This window comes from Pseudorasbora parva, chromosome 17 (genome assembly GCF_024679245.1).
Source record: "Pseudorasbora parva isolate DD20220531a chromosome 17, ASM2467924v1, whole genome shotgun sequence".
Lineage (NCBI taxonomy): Eukaryota > Metazoa > Chordata > Actinopteri > Cypriniformes > Gobionidae > Pseudorasbora > Pseudorasbora parva.
The window spans coordinates 42,339,340-42,353,726 of record NC_090188.1 but is presented as its reverse complement, the minus strand read 5'-3'; the positions used below and the strand labels follow the sequence as shown (position 1 = coordinate 42,353,726).

Sequence of the window (14,387 nt, the reverse complement as noted above, 5' to 3'; positions counted from 1 at the left end):
GTATGTAAGAAATGTATTTCAATGAATCATAAAATGGTGCTGATATGTCTTAGACATTAAGAAATCATGTTAATTTCAAACACTTCTATCATTGCCAGCAGTAGTCCAGCAGGATATTGTCATTATAAAGTTGTTGCGGCTCAGCTGATGTTGATGATGTCATGTTGTGTTTTGGCCTGAAGCTCCGCCCTCCACCTATCGACCAATCACAGAGTCAGTAGTGTTTGGGGTTGCCAGATCTGCTCTAGTTCCCACAGCTGCAGATCTACAAACGTTCTGCTGATCCTGCAGCCAATCTGGCAACCTCGAGTCAGGGGGAGGAGGAGGGGGAGACGCCGCTCTACAGGCATCTGAAAGGGATTGCAGGACCAGTTCTGGCCACAATCTCACACACACTTCCTTTAAGGCAACAAAAACGACCATAATGACGACTTTAAAAGGGACAACCAAATGTATAAAGTTCAATCCCACATATCATACAATTTGAAAAAGTCTAGCAGCTGCTTATTATCCAGTCTTGTCAGGAATTCCACCGCAAACCGTCTTCAGAAAATTGGTCATGAATTTCCCTTCAAATGCTTTAATATATTTTTTAAGACAACCTTTTATTGCTGGCTGGCTGGAGTTTCGGAATCGAGTCCCTGAATGGAGAGAGACGTCTCAATTGACACACTGCCCACAGAGGTCATGTCAATTAGGAAGTGTTCTGCCCCTAGCATGTCACAAGCTACATTCGACCAGGTAATGTAGAATAACAAACGGCACCACAGACAACCGCTCTGAGGAGGGAGTGCGAGTCCTCCAGGCCGACCTTAGTACTTCCGCGTTTCAGAGTCTTTGACAACACACTGGTCTGTTTTTTTTTCTCTAGGTAGTCCAACCTTTACTCGACAGTGCTCTCCAGGCGGGGGAATGAGCCACCCTTCCTGGGCTGGAGGGGGACATCAGTGAGCATGGAGGATTCTGACAACTGACTTTTCAGACTTTATTATGGAGGAATGTCGTCCAGGGGTGTCTGAGCTTGATTCGTTACCCAGCTGGGTCATCCTCCCCAGGATGCCTATCCTGCACTGAAAGGGTGGATGTTAGAATTTAGCATATCCATTACTGGAAGTCTCAGCCTGCACACAATGCACTCTCTCTCGGCTTAGGCAGGCCATTCCCTCGGTCTGCCTGCCTGGCTCTTAAAGCGGTGGTTCTGTGGTGTTTTTCTAGGCTTGGTTGTGTTTATGGGGCGCAGTATAACATGTCTTAATACTTCTTTTTTTTTAAACTGCGTACTTTTCTTTTATTCTCCCTTTATTCCACACCGCTGTCTCCTCTGTGCTTTGAATGGCTCGTTTGCTTCCTGCTTCTATGAAGCCCATCCCTCTGAAAAACGCAATGGTCTTAGATTGGTCAGATGGTCAAATGTAGTTTCCTGTATTTTGATTGGCTGAAGTGACAAGCACAGGTTGCCGGAAAGGCCACGCCCCTTCCAATTACGGGCAGAAGTCACATCTGCGGAGACTAGCGAGGGTTTATGATGTCACCAACCCATTTTTTGTAGGCAATAAACTGCCGGAACTTTAAAAGACAATATCTCCATTTGCAGTGAACTTTCAGTGCTGTAACTTTGCAGATACTGTTTATGCTCAAGCAGCGACACTACACAATAACTAAAGTTAAACAAGGCAAATCGCATGAAACCGCCCCTTTAAATGCTTCAAGGGTGTCTTTCGCTCCTAGCGGTCCCAGGATGGTTCACTTTATCCGTGATGAAAAGGGTAAATGTCTGAACAGAAAGGGTCATTAGTCTTTAGCACAGTGCGCTCTCCCTGGGTTTAGGCATGCTACTCCTTCAGTCTGACTGCCTGGTTCTGAGTCTGTGTTTTAGACTCAGGGTTAGCCCATGATAGGGATCTGCTTGCAGGCTTTTGAGAATATGTCGATGATGACAGATGCAGGTAAGATGGTTAGATGAAGGGAGGTCGGTCAATTTAATTAACTCCCTTTAATTGACGTCAGGTATTGGTCAGGGTACCAACTTACCTGTGTTGGAAATGGCACAGACCGAGCAGCCCTTGACATACCGGAAGATCTCCTGGCTCATATTGGGCCACCAGTCGCGATCTTTTAAGAGCGAGAGGGTTCGCTGGCTGCCTGGGTGTCCAGAGCCTGGAGATGTATGCGCTCCATAAGGGACAGATGGATGGTACGTATAACCCCCGGCGGAGCAGGTCCGATGAGAACAGGTGAGAACAGGATCAGGAGGATTGGAGTCCGGTTCATTACGATGAAGTCAAACCGTTTGAAGAAAAGAGCCTGACGGGCTAATCTAGGATTGAGTCTCTTGGGATCTTGGAGGTTCTCCAAGTTCCAGCAATCAATAACCACTTAGATGTGATTCTGCGCTGCCTTCAACCAATGTCTCCATTCCTCCAAGGCAAGCTTGAGGGCAAGCAACTCACGATTTCTTAGAGAAGAAATCAAATCAAATCTAAGAGCTTCTTAGAGTAGAAGGTGCATGGATGGAGTCGAGGAGGCTCACCCTGCCGATCGGACAACACTGCTCCAATCCCTGTAATGGATGTATCGACTTCTACCACGAATGGGACCAGGATTGGAGCAGTTTCCAGGACCGAGATTAGGGCCGGTTTTGGAGGAGTGAGGCTAGAGGTGAGCTGAGGAGACTATGGCCCTGTCCCAAATGGCACCCTAAACCCTCACGGTCTTCCTCTGAGTCCGCACTTTCACAACGTAATGCCGCTTTGACTACCGGGAAGAAGTCCTCTGCGTAGCTCGCACCTGTGTGGGCCCGGCAGAAGTGTTCATCGAGGGCGTATAACGGCCACTCGTGAGCACACTTCTGATACGTAAAATGACAAATAGGACACCCTTCGGTCTCGTGGACTCGCGTACGCAGCGGCCATTGTCCACAAGACCGAAAGTGCACATGAAGTGTGCCATTTGGGACAGGGCCTATAAAACTGGATGAATCAACGGTAAGATTTGGTGATAGTTGTAGATTGGGGCCAGTTGTGAATGGTGTCCACCTTCCTCTGGTCCATCTGGATACCTCAGTGGTCAATGATGTATCCAGGGAACTGGACAGATGGGGTGTGGTACTCACATTTCTCCAACTTGAGGTACATGTGGTTCTCTCTCAGCTTCTGGAGGACCTGCATCTCATGGCGGCGGTGCTGACTTAGTTTATCAATGGCTCAGCAGTCGATTATTCACTGCAGGGGCTGTATAATTACAGGATCTGAGAAAGCAGTGGTCTTTATAAGCACTTCAGAAATAGTTTAAAATGCATTTATCAGGACTCATGAGATTTTATCAATTTAATCCAAATTGCGAAAACTAAATCCAATCGTAGATATTTTATGGATGATTAATTTTTTTTTCAACTTTTATGATGGATGTACTTTTATGGACTCGCTAATGACCCAACAAGTCACTGCCATTATAAAGCCTGGAAGATCCAGGACATTTTTTAACTTTGATAACTTTGATTTTATAACTCTGATTGTGTTCGTCTGAGAGAAGAATGTCATACACGCATAGGAGCAGAGCTGGACAGTAACTCAGCTCATTAACTTGAGTGCTCTACTTAAGTACACTTTTTGAGTATCTGTACTTTACTGGAGTATAATTTTTTCTGGATACTTGTACTTTTACGTCACTACATTTGAAAGACAAATATCATACTTTTTACTCCTCTACATTTCTTTCAAGGTCGAAAGTCGTTTCTGCAGCAGCTCTGAAAGTCGGAGGATGATTTTTTCTATCTTTAAAAGTTTTTTTTGGTGTTGTTGTTTCAGACGGTCTGTCAGGAATCACTCTTATTTTGAACACTCATCAGTTCATAGCAAAATGGAAGAAGACGGTTCTTAGGCACAAGTGTGTGCACCTATAGCCATACTTTGACAGTATACTTCAGTTTAAAAATCAAGATTAGTTTAGTTGGCATACACTTGGTGCATGTCTTATACAATAATAACAATATAAACGTCTGGGAGAAAGAGAAGAGTAAAGTTGGGAGAATATCAGATGTGTATCAGTGTATTGGATCCGTGCATTCGGCCTTAAAGTGACAGCAGCTTTATAAAGAGCTTTGTAACTTTTCTACAAGTATTTAAATGAGTTTAAGTTAGTCGTATGCTAGTATGTCAGATGGAGCGTCACTGACTGGCTTAAACCATGATGGCATAATGTGCATTTATACAACTATAATAAAATAATGCATTGGCATAAAAAAGGAAATTTACTTTTATACTTAAGTACTTTTGAAAACAAATACTTCAGTACTTGAGTAAAAAATCTATTCTTACAACTTTCACTTGTAACGGAGTAATATTTGACCAGTAGTACTGTAACTCAAGTAATACAGTTGTGTACTTTGTCCACCTCTGCATAGGAGGACTTGAGGGCGAGTAAATCATGGGGTCATTTTCATTTTTGGGTGAACTATCTCTTTAACATAGCATTTTTGTATAATTACCATAGTACATTAACATAATCTAGCACAAAAAACAAAGATCAACCTGTCATTTGATGTGCTCTTGGGGGCCACTAGTGGCTCTGAGTGATCCGGCTGAGTGACTTATTCGTGATACAGCACTAGCCTCGAGTACCTTATTGCTTTTATAAAATGAGACAGAAAAACTCATGAACTGTATCAAACATGACGCTTCTGATCACAAACAAGGACAACAGCGTTTGTTTATTTTCTCTTTAAAAGAACCCTTTAAATAAGCTCACGTGTAAAAGACAACATAATGAGAGAGCACAGAAAACCCTCACACCCAGCCAGAGCTTTAAACAGCAGGAATCACTGAAACACATACAAGACTGCATGCACCATAACAACCCTTCTCATCTTAAAATAAAATATCATCGCATTTCTGTATCAACACATGTTGCCTTCCGACCGAGACAGGCCTCTTTAATCTTGATGAAGACTTCCTTTTCAACTGTGAAGATCTAAAAGCAGACGTGTTGTGTGACGTCATTAGCCGTCTCCGTAATTAAGAGGACAATCGCTGCACATCCAGCTGGGTTTAACAAAACATTTTGAGGAATAACTTCAGTTATTAATATCAGGATCCTTAAGCAATCCACATGAATCATTCTAATATTAGCAGGTCATAGGTATGATTACTCTTAGCAACAGAAATAATAAAGACAAGCATACAGTGAATGGGATAGTGTGCCAAAGTCTCATATTAATGAAGTGAAGCCTTCTTTTTATGCCCGTTTGACAGCGTCAGGAACAGTATACAGAGTCCAACTGAGCTCAGACTGAAGGTGCCCCATTATGTAGTTTTGCCCTGACCCTATATATATACACACACACACCAGCCTCACTGTACTGTGTGACCAACCCAGAAGCCCAATATATGATCACTCTGACTGTACAATTGCAGATATTGACTTGATGGTTGCATTCACAACAGCATTGGCAACAACGGGAACATCTCTGGCCACTCTCTGGATGGGAGGAATGTTGGGTCCTTCCAAAGTATCCAGAATACCTGCAAACAGGAAAACACAACAATGACAAAACAGCAGTAAGGTCTGAGAAGGCCCTGAGCGTGACACGCCAAGACAACGTCACAGAACTAGCGGCGATCGTGTTGTCTGGGTTAACAAAAAAAAGCTTCACTTGAACACGCCACAAACACTAAAGAGCACGTGCGTTGTGTGCTGCGAAACATCTAAGTTCACACTTGTAGTTCGGTTCGTTTGGTCTGGACCAAAAAACAAAAACAAAACATAGTCCTGGTCCGCTTAGCGCTCACACTGCATTTTTAACAGCGTACCTAAAGTTACCGAACCAAAGGCACAGGGAGACGCTCACAACCTGATTGGTCGGCTTATATGACGTATATCTCGCTTACCGAACATTCAAAACAACGCTGTGTGCCGGATTAAACACCATCATTTTATGCGTGTACATATGGCATTATTTTTACCAGCTGAGAACTCATGAAGAGCTCATGAAATGTTCAAAACATTCAAAACAGCAGCAGGATTTCCTCCGTTGTGCAGAAGAGAGACGGCAGGTCGTCTGTACCGACTGATGGGCAACAGGTCCTCTGATGAGAAGAACCAGGTCTGCTATTTGTGCGTTTTTTCTATTATTTTCGAAACATGCTCGTCGGACCCAATATTGATGAGGCTCTTCCTCGTTGCTCTACGTTTGCCCTCTAACGTTAACGTTACTCATTTAATACACGATGGCGTGTCGTCAAATCAGCTGACTATGCGTCGCATCTTGTGACATCACTTCCTGTTTTTGGGTTGTTTACATGTCTTTGGTCCGTGTTGCGTTCATATATCAATCGAACCGCACCAGAGTCCGTTTGGAAGCGGACCGAGACCCATCTTTTAGCGCTCTCGGTCCGCTTGTTTGGTGCACTCCAGGGTTCGGATGGCAGCGTTCACATATGTTCAAATGAACCGCACTAAACGAGCAATCGTTTTAATCAAACCAAACATGACAAGTGTGAACGCACCCTAAATCATCAGGTACCAAGTGAGAAATAAAGTATAAAAATATCTTCATGTGTGTTCTGAAGATGAACAAAGGTCTTATGGGTGTCGAACGACATGAGACAGGAATTAATGACAATTTTAACCCTTTCATTTAACGGAGTATCTATTCACACTAAGTGTGAATAGCTCTGCCTAACGATGCCTGGCTGTGCCAAACGATAAATAAAATAAAAAACGCTCATAATTCAACGTCCCCAGTGGCGTGATCAGTAAAGCGTACGGCTAATGGGTCATTGTTTTGACATGATCAACCCGGGTTCGAATCCGCCTTTTGCAGAGCTCGCTCTTCTCTCTTTTCTCATCACAAATCACATCAGAAAGGCCTTTACTTTAAATAAAAATTAAGAAAATGTTCTAAATGTGGAAATAAAGTGCCTAACGAAATGTTTAATCTTAATAAAAGCATTTGTTGGGTAGGGGTTGGTGTAAGAAGGGCTTTTAGTGTTCCTTTTCGGCGGCATCCAACAACATTATTTTTCTTACCCCATTGGCAGATTATTTATCTTATTTTAAGCAAAAACTCTCTTAATCTTGAGATATTTTTTTCCAAAACAAGACAATCATTTTTACTTGGCAAGTAAATGTTTCTTAAAATAAGAATTTTTAGATATTTAGACTAGAAACAAGACAAAAATACTAAGTAAGAAGAGCATTTTTTGCAGTGAAGAGCGTGAGGTCATTAGTTGTTTTTCTTGTTTTTGTGTCAGTAATCCGTTGTCAAATATGTTTAATCTTAAATAGACTACCTATACAAGTAGTTATGTCTCTTTGTATTAATTCGTCCTGTTATTGACATAATGCATTGACAAAATGTGCAACCAGATGTTCGAATAGTGGTGTTTTTTTAGAGGGAATATTCGAACTTCATTTTTGAGAGATTTTGACAGCCCTAGTCTACTTGTTCTCAGACTCGTGTCTTACCTTCAACCATCTTATGGTAAGCAAAGTGCAGGTAGAGCAGAAAGAGCATGTGAAGAGCAGCCAGTGATCCGCAGAGGATGAGGCGAGGGGTCTGACCGACAGTTCGGGAGATCAGCACAGCCACCTGACAGCAACACACACACACACCGGTGACCACACACATCTAATACAGACAGGCATCATTTTGGCCTTTGTTCTGTTTGCTTTACCATGCGTAGAGTAGCGAGTCCTCCGATCACCAGCCAGAGAATGTAGAAGAGCGAGTGGAAGTGGACGTTGTAAGTGATGAAAAGGACCACACAGTGGCCAAAGAGACCATAGCCCTGAACACAGAGATAATAAGACACACTCCATAACACATCATAAACTAAACAGCCTCAGTGCCAACTGGCACATCATGTAATCTCTTCAAGGGGAATGTGGACAGCAACTAAGCACATTTACTTGAGTATCTGTACTTTACTTGAGTATTATTTTTTCTGTAAACTTATGACTTTAACTTCACTCTATCTGAAAGACAAATATCGTCCTCTTTACTCCACTACATTTCTATCAAGGTCCTCGAAGTCGAAAGTCGTTTCTGTCGCAGCTTTGAAAGTCAGTGGATGATTTTTTTCTTCTTTAAAAGGTGTTTGGGTTTTTGCTGAAAGCCTTTCAGGAATCACTCTTGTAGAGTCTCGTGAAGTTCAATGATTTCACAGCATTTATTAAACACTGATTTATAGTTTAGAGCAAAATGGAAGAAGACGGATGTCCAAATGCTCATTACGGCGAGTATTCACATAAACAAAGTTGATTCTGTCTTCAGTGAAGGTGAACAGTGTGAGAATATCAGATGTGTATCAGTGTATTGGTTCCGTGCGTTTGGTCTTAAAGTGACAGCAGCTTTATAAAGAGCTTTGTAACTTTTCTACAAGTATTTAAATGAGTTTAAGTTAGTCGTATGCTAGTGTGTCAGATGGAGCGTCACTGACTGGCTTAAACCATGATGGCATAATGTGCATTTATACAACTATAATAAAATAATGCGCTGACATAATTTTTTTTTACTTTTGATACTGAAGTACTTTTGAAAACAAATACTTCTGTACTTTTACTCAAGTAAAAATCAGTTTTTACAACTTTCACTTGTAACGGAGTAATATTTGACCGGCAGTACTGTTACTTTTATTCAAGTAAGTAAGTAATTTGTGTACTTTGTCCAGCTCTGAATGTGAGCGACTTACTAGCAAAGACAGCATCTGCAGCATGGTAATCTGAGCGTTGCACAGGTAAGCAATGAAGTAGATGAAGGAGGACATTCCCAGCCAGTATCCAAAACAGGTTCCAATGGCCGTGCCCATCAGCGTTCCCTCTCGCTGTTTCAGCAAACAAACACCAGGCAAGAGCGAGAGACACGGCTGATGAAGAACGCCTGCATGGACTTTCATTTTGGATTCAATTTCTCACTGACAAATGTATGGTGCATTGCTTACAATGACGGTTCCTGACGTCTTCATGCCATGCAGCAGAATAGCCACCAGTGAGAACACCAGCATCATCGGTCCATACAGCTCTCCTGCAACTTTCTGGGTAAAGAAGAGAGAAAATAAGGCAAAAAGAGCTCATAATGTGCCCACTTTTGGCTTCCAAACTGCTCAAAATGACATAAAATGTGCTAAAATGATCGAATGCCTTACCTGTGGAAAGTTGATCATTCGGACTGGGATCAAGGATTCGACCAGCCTGTGGATTAAGAGTTGGTTCATTGAGTCTGAAGCAGTGAAGCTGCTGTAGATAATGTGAAAGCTCTGCTTGACATGCATCTGACCTGTTTCTGACTTGAATAGGTTCCACATCGAAGTACGGCCGGAGAATGTCAATATTGGCGTAGAGATTGAACGCTTTTGAGGCCTGTCGCTTTCCTGCCTGCCATACCTGTGGAGATATAAGCTATATTAGTAACAATCTTCGCTATATACAGCTCAACAGAAAAACGTAAGTTAGACAGGAAGAGGTTTGTTCAGTATAAATTATCCACATTTGTTGAATGGAAAAAAGCAGCTCAGATATTCTACCTCATTTCATGTACATGTGAATCAGGCTCTGTTTACGCCTGATATTCAGATGGGTTTTGGTCAATCGGATCACAAATAGACGAGGGAGACTCATTCCTGTTTACACCTAGGGCTTTAATCCACCTCTTTTATCCACTTTCGGTCCCTTCAGTGAGATCGCATAGTGAGGGATGCATTAATTAAAATCGAGTTTTTGCGTTGCATAGTTCTCTTCAATAGTTCCTGAGTCTCTACCAAGCTGCAACCTCCCCCAGTTTCTGTTGAAGCCAATGAGGAAGTGACTTAAACTACAATTCCTCCATCGGCCACTAGAGCGGCTCCAGAAGGAGCAGAATCTCATTGAGCCTCATGTTAAAATGCCCAACTTTACAGCAGAAAAAAACATGTTTACAGCCTGGTACTATTTGTGGTTTTGGTCTATACGGCTAATTTTACCCTTCATGATGACTATGAGGGGGTCAAATGAACACCCATAAACTCTGCTCTCATTGCTGTCACAGGACTTCACCAAATCAACAACATCACCAAAGAAGTGTGTTTTTGATGGCGCGGTCCCAGCGATAAAGGTTCGGTCGTGCTTTGGAAGCAGCCGGTGAGTAAAACTGCTTCAGATGTCTGTTGTTGGCTATCGTCGCGTGAGTAAACATCAGTAAACGACACGATCATATATAGTTAATTTATCAATGGAGCATGCGATCTATGGTGTGTGTCTAAATACATTTGTTTAGCTGACCACTATAGGTGTCTGTCTGTTTATTGAACCACCCCAAACATAAACCTAGGGGACGTTCACACAAAGCGTGCTTCGTCAGTCAAATGCGCTAACGGACTCCATTGCTGTTCTCTGTATAACGTTACACTAGTCTGACGTGCTAAACCGTTCTGCTTGCTACTGCTAAGGTTTAGTCGCATACAATAGTCCATAAACCGAATCATGTCCTCATAAACTGCGAGTAAACACACACAAATGTTGACAGGCCACTAAATACAGTCCATACCACAGAGACGGACGTCCTGCTGCTGCTGTTTCTCCTGTTCAATTTATTTCAGCCTCCGGATCTGATTCTGGATCATATCTGTATTAGCTGAATCTGATTGATAGTCATGGTTTATTAGGGTAACGTTTTCTTCTCCACGCTTGAGGATGTCAGCTTTCAGACGCTCTCGTGCAACAGCTGCGCTCTCGCCATTCTTTAGCTCCGCCCACACGATACGCCTCCAGCCGCTCAGTTTTTTCCGGAAAGACTCGGAACATCCTATCTTTCTTTATTATATTATTGAATATAATACTTCTAAAGACTTTTGACGATATGAAGGATGCAATACTACTCTATAGGTACTCAAGACTGACATGAGATTGACTGAAACTGAGTGTTTCACCCCCCCTTTAAAGTTCTGCATAATTAAGGGCGTGGCCACTTTGAGTGACAGGTGGATTGTCGTTTGTCTGCTGTCTGTTAGTCATCGCATCACCTAAGCTCCGCCCACGTCCCGCCTCTCTGCCCATTTTCTGTTATCCAGGAGTGACGCGCTGCTAAGATGGCGACCACCAGCTCGACCCTACTTTACGCTTCAGAATCCTATGCGTGACGTCAAGGAAAATATTTTATTTTATATTCTATATTATATCCGGGTCTGTTTTCAATCCTCCGCAGTGTTGCTGACGTGTTATCTGGTGCGCTCGAGCTTCGTTTATGGTCTGAGCGAGACTGCACAGTCGTGAACGATTGAAAACATACCCGGAAGAGAAGCCAATGCTGAATAAAGTCGTAGTTTTTGTTATTTTTGGACCCAAATGTATTTTGGATGCTTCAAGAGACTCTAATTAACCCACTGATGTCTCATATGGACTACTGTGATGATGTTTTTATTCCCTTTCTGGACATGGACAGTATAGTGTGCATACACTTGCATACCCTCTCAGACTAAATATAAAATATCTTAAACTGTGTGTGAAGATGAACGGAGGTCTTACGGGTGTGGAACGACATTAGGGAGAGGAGTTAATGACAGACATTTCATTTTTGGGTGAACTAACCCTTTAACTCCTGGAGCCGTGTGGAGGACTTTTATAATGGATGGATGGTGTAAAATGTTGTGCTCCCCTTCACATATTTTAATATAACTCTGATTGTATTCGTCTGAGAGAAGAGTCATAGGCTATCATATCACCTAGGATGACTTGAGGGTGATTAAATTATGGGATAATTGAATTTTTGGGTGAACTATCCCTTTAATACCAGGTGTAAACAGGGTCTCGCATGTCAAACAAGTTGCTATCCCTCACCTCATCAGCCACCTGTCTGCCCAGCTGCCCCTTCAGGCCCTTCATCCCGAGGAACTCCCCATATTCTCCGCTGTCCTCCTCCGTGGCCGCTGCCTCTTCTGTCACCTCCTCCTCCTCCTTCATCCGCTGATGCATCTCCCCCATGTCCTCAAAGCTGGAGCCCGACGTGTCGTCCATGTTCTCCATGTCCACCACTGCCGAGCCGCTGCCCTGGGGTCAGTCACGGGACACAAAGGCACCTCACAAAGTCTCATTCAAATTTAGTAAAAAACTGAGTTGAAGGAACGTTCATTTTTATTTGCTAAAGTTTTCTGAATACTGCAAATATAGTGCTGGCCAAACGTTTGGAAACATTAAGATTGACTGAAATAAGTACAGGCCAAAAGTTTGGACACATTACTATTTGTAATGTTTTTGAAAGAAGTTTCTTCTGCTCATTAAGCCTGCATTTATTTGATCAAAAATACAGATTTTTTTTTAATATTGTGATATATTATTACAATTTAAAATATTATTTGGTTTTCAATTTATTATACTTTAAATGCTGATTTATTTCTGTGATCAGAGCTGAATGTTCAGGACAGTCCCTCCAGTCTTCAGTGATCATGATCCTTCAGAAATTATTCTCAGATGAGGATTCATTATGAGTGCTGGAGACAGTTCTGTCGTCGTATATATTTGATGAATAAAAGGTTCAAAAGAACTGCATTTATTCAAAATAAAAACATATTTTAAAATAATATAAATCTCCTTTACTATCAATTTTTATCAATTTAACACATCCTTGCTGAATAAAATTATTGATTTATTTCAAAAAAAGAAAGAAAAAAAATGACTGACCCCAAAATACTAAACAGTAGTGTATACTGTTGTTACAATATATTATTGTTGTTCTGCATCACAGAAATAAATGATCATTTAAAGTATAATAAATTGAAAACCAAGTATTTTAAATTGTAATAATATATCACAATATTACATTTTTTTCTGTATTTTTGATCAAATAAATACAGGCTTGATGGGCAGAAGCAACTTCTTTCAAAAACATTACAAAAAGTGTGCCCAAACTTCCGTTATTTATATATATATATATATATAGGGCATCAAATCCTCATATGAGAATTATTTCTGAAGGATCATGTGACACTGAAGACTGGAGTAAAGATGATAAATTCAGCTTTGATCACAGAAATAAATTACACTTTATATTGATATGTATATTTTAAAATGTAATAATATTGTACAAATGATCAAATAAATACAGCCTTGGTGGGTGAGCAAAAGACTACGAGAATACTTTCAAGAACAAAACAACCTCTTGACTGGTACTGTATAGGGAAAGTGTATAAGGGGTGGCAAATGATTGTGTAAACTGAACTGCAATAATGTGTTTGGACATGGTACAATAGTAATATCATGGTTATTTGTGCATATACCAAGCTAATAGCATGTTTCTGAACATGTCAATAACAACAACATGACAATCATCTCTCTCCACTTATACTAACCTGTACAGAAGGGTTTACATCACAGTTTAGCTCATTGTATTTCAAGCACCTTTGGTTCATGAGTATGTTTAGTAAGCGAGATCCTATAATAGCACAACCACAACAGTGAGGCCAGAAAAAGCAAATGTCTTGTTTATCGGGTAACCGTGTTAATGTGACTGTATTAAGCAGAGCTGAATTACCTGGATAATGTTGTCATCAAAACCTCCCCATGGTTCCGTGTTCGTGTTTTTGCTTCCTTGTGATGCCGACATTGTTTTGCACAAACGGGTACAAGAACATAAGCAGAAACTTCAGCTGCTAGAATATCGAGACGTTACAATCTATAGTTTGATTCTGGCGCTCATTGTAGTTTAATGTTTAAAAGGGTTTGTGTGAATTGTTTTGCCAGCTGTACAGCGCTGGGACAAAAACGTGACGTGATGACGACGAGATTTGTGACGCTACTTCCTCTAAACGCTGATCAAAACTTCCGGGTTAGTCTTGTAATATTTTCATTTCTTACCGTCTGTTTCATATACATTTCTCTTTTCTATTTCTGTGGTACTGAAAGAATGAGAAAACTATGTAGTTAATATTATGGAGAGCACAAACAAACCAAAAACTTTATTTATTTAATACATTTAAGATTTTGTGAAGCAAGGCTTTTTAGGCTTTATATATATATAAGCCTATGCACACACACACACACACACACACACACACACACACACACACACACACACACACACACACACACCCTTGGCTTTCATAATAATAAAAGCATTCATATTGATGAAAAATGTCGCCATTTTAAAAAGTCAACATCGGACAAGCATACCAGTATGTCAAGTCAAAATAAAAGTCGTGTGACGAATGGGACTGTTACTTTATTTTGTTTACTTAAACCTTATAATTTTACCCCTGGCATAAATTGATTTGAGTTCATTTATTTATTTATTGTTGTTTATTTATTTGCTTTCCTATTGGTAATGAGTTGTAGATTTGTGTATGCATATTGTACATATAATGGAAAAATACAAAAATATATATATATTATTTTTCATTTTATTTCTATCTGCTTCCTTTTCA

General features: G+C 41.0%; 1 protein-coding gene across 1 annotated transcript; it reads right to left on the bottom strand.

Moving 5' to 3' along the window:
* Positions 1–5,218: 5,218 nt before the first annotated feature.
* yipf3 (Yip1 domain family, member 3) lies at positions 5,219–13,782 on the bottom strand. The gene is made up of 9 exons (XM_067420801.1): positions 13,499–13,782; positions 11,809–12,018; positions 9,275–9,381; positions 9,144–9,189; positions 8,940–9,032; positions 8,691–8,822; positions 7,674–7,787; positions 7,465–7,588; positions 5,219–5,519 (listed from the first exon to the last, which is right to left on the bottom strand). Exons 1-9 carry the CDS (start codon positions 13,568–13,570, stop codon positions 5,389–5,391), a joined length of 1,029 nt encoding a protein of 342 aa, XP_067276902.1. The 5' UTR covers positions 13,571–13,782; the 3' UTR covers positions 5,219–5,388.
* Between the last annotated feature and the right edge of the window lie 605 nt (positions 13,783–14,387).

Bases quoted from the DNA above. Each gene is read 5' to 3' on its own strand.
- yipf3 (XM_067420801.1), bottom strand. From the start codon at position 13,570: ATGTCGGCATCACAAGGAAGCAAAAACACGAACACGGAACCATGGGGA. The intron at 9,190-9,274 runs GTCAGATGCATG...CTTAATCCACAG, and splicing joins CCTATTCAAGTCAGAAACAG to GCTGGTCGAATCCTTGATCC. The intron at 7,589-7,673 runs GTAAAGCAAACA...TGTTGCTGTCAG, and splicing joins GACTCGCTACTCTACGCATG to GTGGCTGTGCTGATCTCCCG.